This window comes from Urocitellus parryii, chromosome 11 (assembly GCF_045843805.1).
Source record: "Urocitellus parryii isolate mUroPar1 chromosome 11, mUroPar1.hap1, whole genome shotgun sequence".
NCBI classification, from domain to species: domain Eukaryota; kingdom Metazoa; phylum Chordata; class Mammalia; order Rodentia; family Sciuridae; genus Urocitellus; species Urocitellus parryii.
In genome coordinates, this window is record NC_135541.1 from 9,953,619 (window position 1) to 9,968,065 (window position 14,447).

The window sequence follows — 14,447 nt, forward strand, 5'->3', positions numbered from 1 at the left end:
GATGATCATCTTGAAGTTTCTCTCAGCAACGCTTGGCATCAGCACAGCCCAGCTGCAGATTTCAGGAACTGCTGGCCAGGAGAGTGTGTTGGCTTAAAGTAAATAATGCAAAATTGAGTCTCCTAGAGAGTGGATTAGAAGGTCCATCAAGGGCTCAGCTGATGTTATCTGGGCTTCTGGGGACATTTCTTTATTAGGAACTGCATGTTGTTTTCTTCAAAGATCATTTATGTTTTCAGTGATCCTGAAACCAAGATGTGGGGGCTGGGAATGTGGCTCAGTGGTGGCATGAGTGAGGCCCTGAGTTCAGTCACAGTATCGCAAATAAATATCTATCTTTTTTTTTTTTTTTAAGATAGAGAGGAGAGAGAGAGAATTTTTAATATTTATTTTTTAGTTATCGGTGGACACAACATCTTTGTTTGTATGTGGTGCTGAGGATCGAACCCGGGCCGCACGCATGCCAGGCGAGCGCGCTACCGCCTGAGCCACATCCCCAGCCCAAAGGAGCTCTATCTTAAAGGAAGAGTATAGAAATGTGGAGTCTTTACACTGTCCTTTCATAATTTTTTTATTCCTTCATCCCATTTTTAGATGACCTTGAGTGAAATTCTCCCTCCACTTCTTCTCCTCCTCCATCTTTGATCAAAGGAAAAAAAAAAAACCTAAGCAGTGTCAAATGCCTCAGTTTTTAAAGTCAATTGAAACCCTTAGAAATGTGTTTGGGTTAGAATTCTGAATGTCCTTGTTCTATAGCCACCAATGACCCTGAGCAGCAAGCTACCCTGGCCTACCCTCTTCAGTACTCCGACTGCTCGCTAGTAAGCTCCTGAGGAGTGGTTGGTAGTGCATCCATTTTGTCTAGAAGAGACAAGGTTCAGGCAGTTGCCACTTTAGGGAGAACACACAGCATTTCAAACAGCAGGTTAGCCGCCAGGAGGGCTGTGTTCCCTAGGACAAAAGCAGAAGAGTGAGACCCGGTGAGTGGGGCACATGGCCGCCCTCCCTGCTGCCCATCCCCCAACTCCCACCCTGAGGGTGCCCCCCTGGCAGTCTGCCCTCCTCAAGCAACAAGTAGAAATAGTATTTGAAATTCAGAAGCTTCTTGGTTTACACTTAGATCTTTTTCCCCAAAAGGAAATTTTATAATAACGGCATGTACTATATTACATCTCTCCTCTGAGGTTAATAGGCCTAACTTTATGAGCTTTTCTAAATCAAAATTATTGGCCTGGGGGTGTAGCTCAGTGGCACAGCACATGCCTGTGCATACGAGGGCCTGAGTTTAGTCCCCAGCGCCAAAAGAAAAAACAAAAAATAAATTTAAATTATTAGGACAGCACCTGCTTGGAAGATCTTAACCAGCCAACACCCGCCCCACTGTGTGTAAACATTATGCTTTAAGAACTTACTTACATAGCTGGGTGATGGCAGGTATATTATGAAGCAGGGCTAGTGGCACTTAGGCAGCAGGGACAGGATGTTCCATCCCTGTGTGTAATTCTCTGCCATGCCTCCTGTCTCTACACTGTCTCACTCATTCTCCCCAAGACTGCTGCCCAGGGCATCCCACCAAACCCCTTTCCCAGCCAGAAGATGGCTGCTCTTGGTCAGTGACCCCTTAGTCAGAAGTGCTTTCACTTGTCAGAAGAGCCAGCCTGATTTCCTTATCTGTGAAATGGGAATAAAGGACATCTCAGAAAAAAAAAAAAAAAAGAACTTACTTACAGCTCGTTGGTAGGGGGCTTGCCTCACATGCATAAGGCCCTGGGTTCAATCCCAGCACCACAAAAAAAAAAAAATTTACTTTTTAGGGTTGGGGATGTGGCCCGTGGCTCAGTGATAGAGCATTTGCCTGGCATGTATGAGGCCCTGGTTTGATTCTCAGCGCCACAAAAAAAAAAAAAAAAAAAAAGTATAAGAGGAGGACAAATCATGGCACCCATCTCCTCCTGATGTGGGCAAGCTATTAATACCTGGCACCTCCAGGGTTTTATCGGGGTTGCTACTCATTTATAGAGGCTTATTTTCTCCCCTGTCAGACATACTCAGCAGGTTCCCCAGGCTGGAGGTGGTGGTGCACACCTCTAACCTCAGCTACCCAAGAGGCTGAGGCACAAGGTTCACAGGTCCAAGGCCAGCCTGGGCGATTTAATGAGACCCTGACTCCAAAAAAGGCAGGAGGTGCCCCACTGATAGAGAACAAGGGCTTTGGGGTACTTCCCCCAACTTCACCCTCTTTCAGCAAGAAGCAGCTTAGAGACGTAGTCGCCCATTTTTCCATAGAAATGCAATGTAGAAACTGGCAATGGGGACATGCCACAGTGGGCCACCTTATGCTCTGAATACAGCCCTTGCTGCTCTGCCACTGCAACTTGATTTTTTAAATGGATGTGGTTCTCTTCCCCTCGATGCTCCTCCCTAATCCAGGGGAAAAGGGATTGCCTTTCTTCCCCATTTTAGGCACAATTTTCTGTCCCTGAGTACACACCCACCATAGGAAAGAAGTAATCTAGGCTTTGGGGCTGGTACCAGAAGATCTCAGAAATGACTATCTCCCAAATCAACAAGTGGATTACAACTCAACAGACCAGTGGACTGTAGCCTTAGAGTCACCTTAAATCCTCCCACCCACCCCCTCCCCATTTCCTACTGATGGGCAGAATCAGCCTCGGGGACAGAAGTCTCCTGTGTTTCTCCTTTGCTAGCAAAGCAGTAAATCTTCTTTTTCTTTTTCTCAAAAAAAAAAAAAAAAAATAGGGCCGGGAGTGGGGTGTTGAGGGAATGCAGCTCTTTGGTAGAACACCCTGGGTTCAATCCTCCATGCCAAAGAAAACGTGAGCCAGCAGCTGCCCACAGGTCAGTTTTCCTGCTTACTCACCAGAGAGATCGTACAGCGGGGAAACCTCCACAAGATCACAGCCCACCACGTTTAGGCCCTGACAGCCCCGGATGATCTCCAGAGCCTGTCCAAGATTAAAACCATACTAGTAAGTTGTCATTACTGTAATCATTAACTTAGAAAAATGACCAGTGGAGAAGATTCCGTAGGTTGCTCCGGGCACATGCCCATCCTTAGAATTCCTGCTTTTATCAACTGCAGCCACACGGGTGGCCTCCCAGAGACACGAATAACTAGTGCCCGATCCCTGCTCCTGAGCTTCACTGATGATGAGACAGGCCAATCTGTTCAATGAAGGGTTTTAAGGAAAGCAAGTCCAGAATAGAAAAAGCACAAGTAACAGCCTGGAGAGGAGGAGGAGGAGGAGGAAGGCTTCCGAAATGTGGAAACATTTCAAGGCCTTGGCTAAGCTCATGCAGAAAAGGAGGACATCCCAGGCCCAGGGAAAGAAGGGGTAGACACAGTGATGGGAGGAGCCCAGGTAGTGAGGTGTGGCCTGAAGACAGGACAAGGGAGGGCAGGTAGGAAGATGGCGTGGAAAGGGTTTCCATCCTGCAGGCAGGAAGCCCAGAAGGAGGATCTGCAGAGGGTGAGGATTTTGTTTCAGAAATCCTTCCAATTTCTGAATTCTAAGGGCACCACAGCCAAGGTACAGTGCTGCACGTCTGTAATCCCTGCTACTGGGGAGGCTGAGACAGGAGGCTGGCAATTTCAAGGCCAGCCTGGTCAACTTGGTCTCAAAAAATAAAAAGGACTGGGATGTAGCTCTGTGGTAGAGCACCCCTGGATTCAAGTCCAGTTCCATGAAATCCTCTCCTGATACTAAAGACTACAAGTCCTAGGAGAGTGGGGTGTCAAGTTTTCCCTGGCCCAGGACTCTTCCTGGGGAAGGCTCCTTACCTGACTAGGGGTGAGACCAGCAATTTCAGGCGTCCCTGTCCCCGGGGCATAGGCAGGATCCAAGGCGTCAATATCAAAGCTGATGTAAAGGGGTTTGCCTCCCATCTGTTGCCTGACCTCCGCCATCAGAGGGACCAGCGACTTCATCCAGCAGTCTTCAGCCAGGACCACACGGAAGCCCTGAGGAGGGGGCAATGGAAGAGCAGGAGGTCAAGGCCAGCTCAGTTCTTCATGGGCACATCACATCGGACCCTCAGCCTCCACGGGGAGGAACTGCTGTCCCCGGTTCACAGGTAAGGGGAGGGAGCAGGGCCAAAGCTAAGCACTGAACAGGGAGCAGAGGGAAGCTTTGCTAAGGCAAGAGACAGAACCTGGGCTGCTCACAAGAGCCCCTTCTGGATGGTTCTGTCCAAAATACTGCCTTGGCAAGCCCCAACAGCAAGGGAGGTGTCTTCCCACTTGGATCTTTATCCTGTGTTGACCCCAGAGCCACTCTACCAAGTGGTAAGGATGAGAAATCAGAAGGTGGGGGTCCCAAGGGACCCCCACCTCTTTTCTGAGAGGTTGGTTGTTTCTTTTGGCCTCCCCAGCCCCCAAACAGGCCTCCTCTGCCTTACTAGCACCCTCACTCCTCTTTGCCACATGACCCTCTTGAAGCAAAATCAGCCCTTTGACCCCACCTTGAACTTGATTAGCAAAGCTCTGGCCATGTGATAGGCAACGGAGAGGAGTTGGGGGGCATTCAGTCTGTCACCTGGTTCCTGTTGTATCTGTAGGGATCCAGGGTCATGGAAGAGCCCCGGATGCCAATCTGCACTACCCGCTGACAGTCCAGGAGCCCCTCCTCCACGCACCGCCGGAAGGGTGTCCCATGGTAGAGCTTCTCCCCCAGGGCCTTGTCGGCTGTGTCCAGGTGGGCGTCCACATGCAGCAGCCCCACAGGGCCATACCTGAGGACAACAGGACAACAGGACAGCTTAGAGGCCAAACATCCCTGTGGGGCCCAAGCATAGCCACCCTTCAGGTCGCCAAAACTTGATGACAGTTCAGAGTCACAGAGGAGAGACTTGGCCTCAACTACCCACGTGCCAGCTGGTTTGTGTCTTCAAATCACTTAGCATCTCAGAGCAGCGGTAAACAGAGAGCAGCCAGGCAGAAAGAGACATGTAATTAGGCTACCACCCAGGGTCTCCCATCCAGGACTGCTGCACCTTCAGAGGGCTGGACAGGGTGGCAGTTGTAATTCCAGCAACTCCAGAGGCTGGGCGGGAGGACTGCAAGTTCAAGGCCAACCTTGGCCACTTAGCAAGACCCTAAGAAAGTTAGGGAGGCCCTGACTCAAAATGAAAAAGTAAAAGGGCTGGGGGTGTGGCTCAGTAGTAAAGCACCCTGGATTCAACCTCCAGAACCAAAATTAAACGAATAAATGGATAAATAAAAGAGGCCGGGAGGACGGGGGAGAGCTCAGCTGAAGGCCAGACCAAGCAGCCACGGCGATTCCGACTGCGGCACCAACAGGGAGCTGTGAGCCGGCTCTTCTCCAGAACCATCAGCAACCCTGAGGGCTCCCCACGGGGACATGTGGTGCCTGCCAGTGGGAGGCAGGCGCGGCTTGGAGACAGGATCTGTCTCCATGTACCTCCAGCCGCAAAGCTGCCCATACGCCCTTCCCAAAAACTAATTCTGGAGCTGCCACCCACTGCCTCAGCCCTCTGTCTCCTCCTCCAACTCAATTAGCCAAAGCTGGTCAGTCCCTGGTTGACTTCATCCCTGAAAAGACACTGCCTGTGGAAGGGGCCCTGGCACGAGAAAACAGGGGCCCTTCACTGCTGTGCCCGTCACAATTTGGATTCAGCCCCTGAAGCAAAACAGAAACCAAAGTGAACTGGGGTTGTGTATTTCACAAGGGGCTTGCCTTCCCCAACAGGCCAGTGGAGAGGGCCAGGCACGCACCAGAGCAGGTCTGGGCCAAGGGAAGGGCCAGAGACTGACAGACACACCTGGAGCTCAGCCTTAATTTTTTTTAATTTTTTTAAATTTTTTTAGTTGTAGATACCTTTATTTGATTTACTTATTTTTATGTGGTGCTGAGGATCAAAGCCAGTGCCTCACACGAGCTAGGTGAGCGCTCCACCACTGAGCTACAGTCCCAGCCCCTCAGCCTTAACTTTGATCTCAGAAGCAAGTTGGTTGGGAATTTCCTGTCATTCCCAATAACCTGAGTCCACAGCAGTCACCCAATGCCACCTGGCAGCAAACCGCTGCTCCTTAGCTCCTGAATCTTTTTTTTTTTTTTTAATATTTATTTTTCAGTTTTTTGGCGGACACAACATCCTTGTTTGTATGTGGTGCTGAGGATCGAACCTGGGCCGCACGCATGCCAGGCGAGCGCGCTACCGCTTGAGCCACATCACCAGCCCCAAGCTCCTGAATCTTGAAACCTCACTTGGCCAAGCCATTTGGGACTTACTTTTTTGCCAGTGCTTGCAATATGGGATACGTGATTGTGTGATCTCCACCTGCAAAGCATAAAGTAGAGAAACATCTGGAACATGAGTAAGATGATCATGTGCAACAACCCCGAGTTTGCCAATTCTGCCTCCCTTTCAGCTGGACTAGAGGTCTAAAAACACAGCCAAAGAGAGATCTTGGTCAGTAGAGGGATGCTTAAGATGTCACTGTCACTGAAAAGAGAAAATTAGATGAATCTATGAATTGAATTGCTTACAAGTAATTCCCTAGAACAACTCTGTCCAAGAGAACTTTCTGTGATGATGGAAATGTTCTGTCTGCACTATCCAATATGGTGGCTGAGGAACTGCATATTTTAATTAATTTAAACTTAATATGTAGCTAATGGCTACCCTTTTAAGCAGTGCAGGCCTAGGAAAGTATTACTATTGATAATTATTAATAATCAATAGTTGGGGGGCTGGGGATGTGGCTCAAGCGGTAGCGCGCTCGCCTGGCATGCGTGCGGCCCGGGTTCGATCCTCAGCACCACATACAAAGATGTTATGTCTGCCAATAACTAAAAAATAAATAAATAAATATTTAAAAAAAAAAAAAATCAATAGTTGGGGCTGGGGATATGGCTCAAGCGGTACCGCGCTCGCGCCTGGCATTCGTGCAGCCTGGCTTCGATCCTCAGCACCACATACAAACAAAGATGTTGTGTCAGCCAAATACTAAAAAACAAATATTAAAAAAAATTATTAAAAAAATAATAATCAATAGTTAATATTTATTTAAGCCTAAAATAGGCCAGGCACAATGATGGGCAGTTTATGTGTTCATTTGTGGTAGCAGAAATCAAGCCTACACCCTCTCACATGCCAGGAAGTGCTCTACTACTGAGCCACATCCCCTAGCCCCTTTCATTTTGAATTTTTTTTTTTAATATTTATTTTTTAGTTTTCAGCGGCCACAACATCTTTGTTTGTATGTGGTGCTGAGGATCGAACCCGGGCCGCATGCATGCTACCGCTTGAGCCACATCCCCAGCCCGCCCCTTTCATTTTGAGACAGAATTTCACTAAGTCACTTAGGGCCTCACTACATTGCTGAGGCTGTCTTCAAGGTGCAATCATCCTTAGCCTCTTGAGTCGCTGGGACTACAGGTGTGTACCATCATGCCCAGCTAGGGTGGGCATCTTGTATGCCCATTCATTATATACTTCTTCCACAATACAATGGGTAGGCATTATTACTATGCCCATTTCACAACGAGGAAATGAGGCACCAAGCAGTGGATACGGTAACACAGCTAGTGAAAGGTACAGCTGAGATTTCAAACCTTCCACCTAGAAGCCAAGGTGTGCAGACTACCATGCTGTGCAGACTAGGACCTCTCATTTGGCAAAAATAAATTGGAATATTTAGAAAAAGTTCTGTGTCATTTTAACTATTTACAAATCAGAGAAGAAAAAAATAAGAAAGTGAGAGTGGAGGAGGGTGAAGGGAAAGTTACCCTACGGGTTGATGAGGATCCTGACCAGGACAGGCACCCTTTGCAGTTCTCCGCACAGTCATGATGAACGTTGTCTTTGAAATCCTTGGAAAGTCACAGGGAGTCCCTACTGGCAGCCTTCCCCAGGCCTGGGTTGGTGAGACACATACTGAGGTATAACATTTAAAGGAAGCCATAGCACTTAGTAAAAGATAGATCCTATTTTAACACAGATTTTTGTTTGTTTGTTTGCTTGTTTATTTTTGTACTGAGAATTGAAACCAGGAGTGCTCCACCACTGAGCTATACCTCCAGTCTTTTTTACTTTTAATTTTGAGACAGGGTCTCACTAAGTTACTGAAGCCGGCTTCCAACTTGTAATCCTCCTGCCTCAGCCTCCCAAGTTGCTGGGATTATAAATGTGCACCATTATGCCAGGCTTAACACAGTATTGTTGAAGATCAAAATCAATGCAGGGCTGCAGAGATAGCTCAGTGGTAGAACTCTTGCTAGCCAAGCATTGACAAGGCCCTTGGTTCTACCCCTAACCTTACAAAAGATTTTTAAAAAAAAATCTGTGATGACCAAAAAATAAAAATAAAGACAAGACCAGTAACCATGCTGTTCCAGCCATGCTGGAGCCAAAGACAAAAAAAGAAAAATTGGTAATATTTATCCTGCCATATTGATTTTGATTGCTGATTTTTTTTTTTTTTTGGCATCCTTTAAATTATACACCAAAGCAAAGGCCTCATCCGCCTTCCCCTAGTCCACCAGCCCTACCGGCCACACTACTCCAATATTTTACGTATCCTGTCCCCAGGGACTAAAATAAAGGAATTAGAATGTTCTCTTTCCTACTGTTACCATCTTCTGCAGAAGTATCAGTACTCAAGCGAATGACAAATGAGCCCAGAGAACTCCCCTCACCCTAGCAGACATTACCCAAGGTCAGAGGAACACAACCAGCTGCTACTATTTTCTGATAGGCTTCTTGAATTAGCCGGCAGCTGTCCTGAAGGTTGTAAAGATTGACATTCACATCGCCCAGGTCAGCTACCATGAGGGACTGGAAGGGCAAGGCCCCGGTGCTAGGATTGACTGTCTGGAGCATCACAGATTCTTCCCGGATGCGTCGGGGCCCGAATCTGGAGGAAAAGAATCACCTGTCAGCCCCATGCCCAGGTGCAAAAGCTCTCTCTGCTAGGCCAGGCTTTGCCAGCTCTCTTCTGCGGGTTTTTGCCTTGCAGGATGTTTAACAGCTTCTCTGGCCTGTACCCACTAGATGTCAGTAGCACTTTCTCCCCCAAGTTGTGACAAGCAAAATACTTCTAGGCATTGCCAGATGTCCCCTGGGTGCAAACCCACCCCTACTGAGAACCACTGATCATTTATATATATATATATATTTTTTTTTCTTCTTCTTCTTTTTGCGGTGCTGGGAGCCAAACACAGGGTCTTGTGCATGCTAAGTAAGCTGTCTACCTCCCAGCCCTAGGTTGTATATTAAAGAAATTAAAGGAACAAATTTGCTGGACATGGCGGTGCAACCTATAAGCTCATCAATTTGGTGAGGATGAGATAGGAGGATTACAAATTCTAGATCAGCCTAGGCAATCAAACAAGACCCTGCCTCAAAAAAATGGGGGGGGTGGGCTGGGGATATAGCTCAGTGGTAGAGCAACTCTGGGTCCAATTCCCAGTTCTGCAAATAAATAAAAACACAGAGTTAGAGGCCCACTCATCACCACTTATTAAATGACATTAGATAATATTTTAATCTCCCCAAGACTCAGTTTCCAAATCCATATGATAATAATGGTATTTGCTTCACATCCTTGTTCTAAGAAATTAGGTAATCTATGCAAAGTGCCTTACATTTAAATAATAAATGGTGGCTTTGGAACTGGGCCTATGGGCCACACCTGTAATCCCAGTGACCCAGGAAAATGAGGCAGAAGGATCACAAGTTCAAAACCAGTCTTGGCAATTTAGCAAGACTGTCTCAAAAAACAAACAATTAAGGGCTGGGGATGTAACTCAGTGGTAAAGTGCCCCTGGGTTCAATCCCCAGTACCTACATAAATAAATAAAATAAGACTTTGACTATTCAGACAGTTACAATCACATTCGAAGAGCCGAATTAGAAATTGCTGATGCTCAATAATTAGGAAAAGGGGTTTTACTTTCTCTATTTGATCCTGAGAAATTTTCCTTAATTTGAGCTTCTTTGCTTCCCCCCCCACACCCCCAGTCAGTTATACTTAGAGATTTGGGGAAGGGGCAGCCAGTTTCTGTTCTCAAACAAAATGTCACCTTCCACTGTAAGGCCAGGTGGAGAGAGCAGAGAAGGTACCCACATCCTCCATCCCAGCAAGGTCCCAGGAGGGGGCTCCAGAAATCCTTCCTGACCAATGGATGAGGACCAGTCCTCCAGTCACGTGTTGAGCCCTGGACGGCTTGTGGAGGAAGGAGGGGAATCAAAGGTCTCTCAAACCATTTTGGAGCGGGCCACCGGCTTCTAACCTACCCAGGGTGAGCGGAGGTGTCTGTCCGCGCGCCTTCCACGCTCCATAATCAGTCCCAGCCACACGTCCCAACCCCGACGCCGGGGACCTTACCTCGCACCGGGCCGGTTGGAGGTCCCAATGTCCAGGGGCACCCCAATGAAGGCAGCGTCCAGCCCCTCCGGGGAGGTCTGCATGGGCAGGCGCATCATGGAGCAGATGCCCACCGACCGGGCCACCAACTCGGAGCTGGGCGGGTGGTTCCGGGGCACGTCGGAGGCCCGGCGGCTCGGGCTGCGCCCCGGGAGGCAGAGCCCGGTGGCAGGACGCGCAGGCACGCTGGACCCCAGGCCCCGGGTGCAGCGGGACGCCAGCAGACGCAGCATGTCGCCCGCCCGCTTCCAAGCCCGCGAGGCCACGGGACCAGAGTGCACCCGAAGGGTCCCACGAGCCCGCAAGGCGAGAGTGCCAGCCCGGAGGGAGCCGCCGGGCTCAAAGGACAGGGCGCCCTGCGGATCAAAGGCGGGGGAGGGCCTCGGGACCAGCGTCTCTGCCCCCAGCGCAGGCTGAACTTCAGCCTCTGGCTCCGTCGGTAAACAGCCAGCAGGGCTCCCAGCTCCTGCCACCGTTCCTGCCCCAGCTGCGCCCTGCGTCCCCCCGCACCTGGCCTCTGGCAGGCTCTTCTCCCATTCGGAGTATCATTTTTAAAGCCCAAAAGGTTTGAAGGAAAAGAGATCTTTCATCAAGCAATGGAAATGGAAATGCATTTTTAAACAATAATGTATCAAGACGTGTCTGAGCTGGTTGCTTTGGCGCTCACGGGTAATCCTAGCGACAGGGGAGGTCAAGGCAGGAAGATCCAAGTTCGAGGCCAGCCTCAGCAATTTAGCAAAACCCTGTCTGAAAAATAAAGAAATAAATAAAAAAGGCTAGGGATGTGGCTCAGTGGTAGAATACACCTGGGTTCAATCCCCAGTACCGGCAAAAAAAAAAAAAAAAAGTGGAATTCTCAGGAAGCAGTCTAATCTTTATTTTTTATTTATTTATTTTTTTTCTTTTTTACTGGGGATTGCACACAGGGACATTGTATTATTAAGCTACAACCCCAGGCCATTATATATTTTTAGTTTTTGAGAATGGTCCTGCTAATTTGCTGAGGCTGGCCTCAAACTTGTGATTGGAGTTGTGTGGATTACAGGTGTGTGCCACTATGCATGGCTAACTTTTTTGGGGGGCAAGGGGGTGTGGTTATTGGGGATTGAACCCAGTGACACTCCTACTGAGCCACATCCCCAGCCCTATTCTGTATTTTATTTAGAGACAGGGTCTCACTGAGTTGCTTAGTGCCTCACTTTTTGCTGAGGTTGGTGTTGAACTTTCTTTTCTTCTGCCTCAGCCTCCGGAGCCCCACTGGGATTACAGGCAGGGTGGTGCCCAGCTAATTTTGTTTTTTTTTGGTACCAGAGATTGAACTGGTACCAAAAGTGACTGTGATGGAATTATGTGAACCATTCAGTGTTTGTTTGTTTGTGTGTTTGTTTTCATCTCTGACATTGGATGGCCCAAGTTTGAATTAAATTGTAACCTCTAGGGCTGGGGTTGTGGCTCAGAGGTAGATCACTTGCCTGCCATGCGTGAGGTCCTGGGTTCAATCCTCAGCACCACATAAAAATAAAATAAAGATATTGTGTCCACATATAACTAAAAATAAATAAATAAATATTTTTTAAAAAAAAATTGTAACCTCTATACAAAGATGACACATTGAACCCCACATCACCCCAGCCTCCACCCTGCAGGACCAGGACAAAGTTCTGGACAAAGTTCACGGACCACTGAACCGCATCCACATCCCTATTTTGTATTTTTAAAATATTTTTTATTTTTATGTGGTTCTGAGGATTGAACCCAGTGCCTCACCTGTGCTCCGCAAGCGCTCTGCCACTGAGCCCCAGCCCCAGACCAGCCTATTTCATATTTTATTTAGAGACAGAATCTCAGTGAGTTGCTTAGCGCTTCGCTGTGGCTGAGGCTGGCTTTGAACTTGTGATCCTCTTGTCTCAACCTCCGTAGCCACTGGGATTACCAGGCATGTGCCACCGTGCCCAGCCCTAACTTTGTTTTTTCAAAGGAGGGCTGAGGGTGTAGCTCAGCGATAAGGCATTTGCCTAGTATTCACAAAGTCCTGGGCTTGATCCCCAGTGCCACACACGCAAAAATAAATAAATAAATAATAGATTTAAAAGGACTTGGGACAGGGCACAGAACCAGAAGTCCACTAATCTGCTATCCTCTTTATTTCTAAGAAGAAAAATACACCAGGGAAGGAAAGGAGTGACTGTGATGAACTATGTGACCCATTCAGTGTTTTTTTCATCTCTGACATTGGATGGCCCAAGTTTGAATTAAATTGTAACCTCTATACAAAGATGACACATTGAACCCACATCACCCCAGCCTCCACTCTGCAGGACCAGAACAAAGTTCTCTAGTGGTAAATAATGAGTTCATTGTTGCAAGAGACCTTTCGGCGAGTCCTGACCATTTTCCAGAACAAATTCAACAATTTCTGATATTGTCAACACTCAGATTCTACTATTTGTTTCATATCATTTGTCCTAAGTGTATCATTTTCTTTCTCCTGATTTTTCTTTCCGTAAGGAAAATAAAAAGAGACACAGACACGAGATACAGAGGCAGGAAGAAGAGAAAAAGAGTGGCTGTCCCTCCAAGCAGCCAGGTTTCTTTATATCAAAAGTTCCATAGCTCCTTAGTACCGTGACTACATTATCATTTAGTATTCCTTTAATCCCAGGTGCTAGATAATTGAGATCAAAGTCCGGGCCCTTTAAGACAGCCCTCTTTTCTCTAAGGACATTACCATAGTAACTAGATACTGCACCTGTAGAGTTATCTTACTAGCTTCAAAGAGAAATTGCTGGGCATTCCGAGGGTGGAGGACAGAGCACCTGTTCCCCCCCAGCCCCAGAGTTTGCTCACCAGAGAAACGCTTCCCTGTGCATTTCCATCTTCAGAGTACCTACAGGTCCCTATATTCCCAGGAGCTGTGTGCCTGAGGTGAAGGTCAAAACTGATAAGACTCCAATACAGAGTTTCCTTGTAAAGTACATTGCTATAGCAGCCAGGCATCCAGTGTCTTTGCACAGAAACTTCTTAGTCACCAAGCAGGCCACAATCATGCAGTTTACCAGAGACCCCAATCCCAGACACAGATTCTACTATTTCTTTCATATCATTTGTCCTGAGGGTATCATTTTCTTACTCCTGATAGAGCTATGCAAGTGCTGTACCACTGAGCTACACCCTTGGCCAAAAAAAAAAAAAAAAAAAAATTGATATTTTTTTATCATGTTTAGTGTATTAGTTCATTTTCTCTTCCCATATCAAAATGCCTGAAGCTGGCTACTTATAAGAAAACTCACACAGTTTTGGAGGCTGAGAGACCACGCTTGGACATCCCTGTTGGTTAGCCCTGTGCTGAGGGCTACACAGGGGTTGCTATCACAATGGTAGAATAAGAAACAGGAAGCCAGTCTTGTTATAACAACCTACTCTCTTGGGAACAAAATGGGTCCCATCAGAACTACATTAATCCCTTCTCACAGTGACCCCAATGACCTAATTACCTCCCAATACACCTCCACCTTTTAAAGTTGCTGCCACCTCTAACATGGCCACTGGAGACCTTTAGGGATGAACCACATCCAAACCATGCCATTTGGAATACATGCCTATGTTAAAGAAAAAAATTCAATCACACTTGCTAAGGCGCGGGAAGGAAGACTTCACTTAGGATTGTGGAAATGGGTACGGGACTGTTGCAATAGGGTTCTGCAGAGAGGAGACAGAGATCCGGCTCCAGTCAATACAGTATGGTGAGTGGCTATAGCCAAGGAGCGGGTTATGGGGGACAGTCGATGGAGTGACCAAGAGGAAATGCTCTTTACCAAGGGTAAGGAGTGTCCTGGCTCAGTCGACCTAGCTGGATATTCGCTGAAGACAGGCGGGGGTGAGCAGCCTTCACCTGCGGGAATTGATTGGATACTGAGAATGATCCGATATCCACAGTATGGAGTTCTTGCTAAATTGACTTTGTAGGGTTCTTTGCTAAAACTTGATTTTATAAGAAAATACACAAAAAGGCCCAGAAGATGATTCAGAAACCTGA

At 47.5% G+C, this 14,447-nt stretch overlaps 1 protein-coding gene across 1 annotated transcript; it reads right to left on the minus strand.

The window, feature by feature from the left end:
- Window positions 1-489: 489 nt before the first annotated feature.
- Window positions 490-10,829, minus strand: Agmat (agmatinase (putative)). The gene is made up of 7 exons (XM_026400829.2): window positions 10,373-10,829; window positions 8,697-8,899; window positions 6,273-6,321; window positions 4,557-4,752; window positions 3,803-3,982; window positions 2,882-2,966; window positions 490-951 (listed from the first exon to the last, which is right to left on the minus strand). The coding sequence occupies exons 1-7, from the start codon at window positions 10,642-10,644 to the stop codon at window positions 878-880; spliced, it is 1,059 nt and encodes a 352-aa protein (XP_026256614.2). The 5' UTR covers window positions 10,645-10,829; the 3' UTR covers window positions 490-877.
- Between the last annotated feature and the right edge of the window lie 3,618 nt (window positions 10,830-14,447).

Bases quoted from the DNA above. Each gene is read 5' to 3' on its own strand.
- Agmat (XM_026400829.2), bottom strand. From the start codon at position 10,644: ATGCTGCGTCTGCTGGCGTCCCGCTGCACCCGGGGCCTGGGGTCCAGC. The intron at 6,322-8,696 runs GTAATGTCTGCT...TATGCTTTGCAG, and splicing joins TTGTGTTCCTCTGACCTTGG to GTGGAGATCACACAATCACG. The intron at 952-2,881 runs GTGAGTAAGCAG...CTTTTGTCCTAG, and splicing joins CCCGCTGTACGATCTCTCTG to GGAACACAGCCCTCCTGGCG.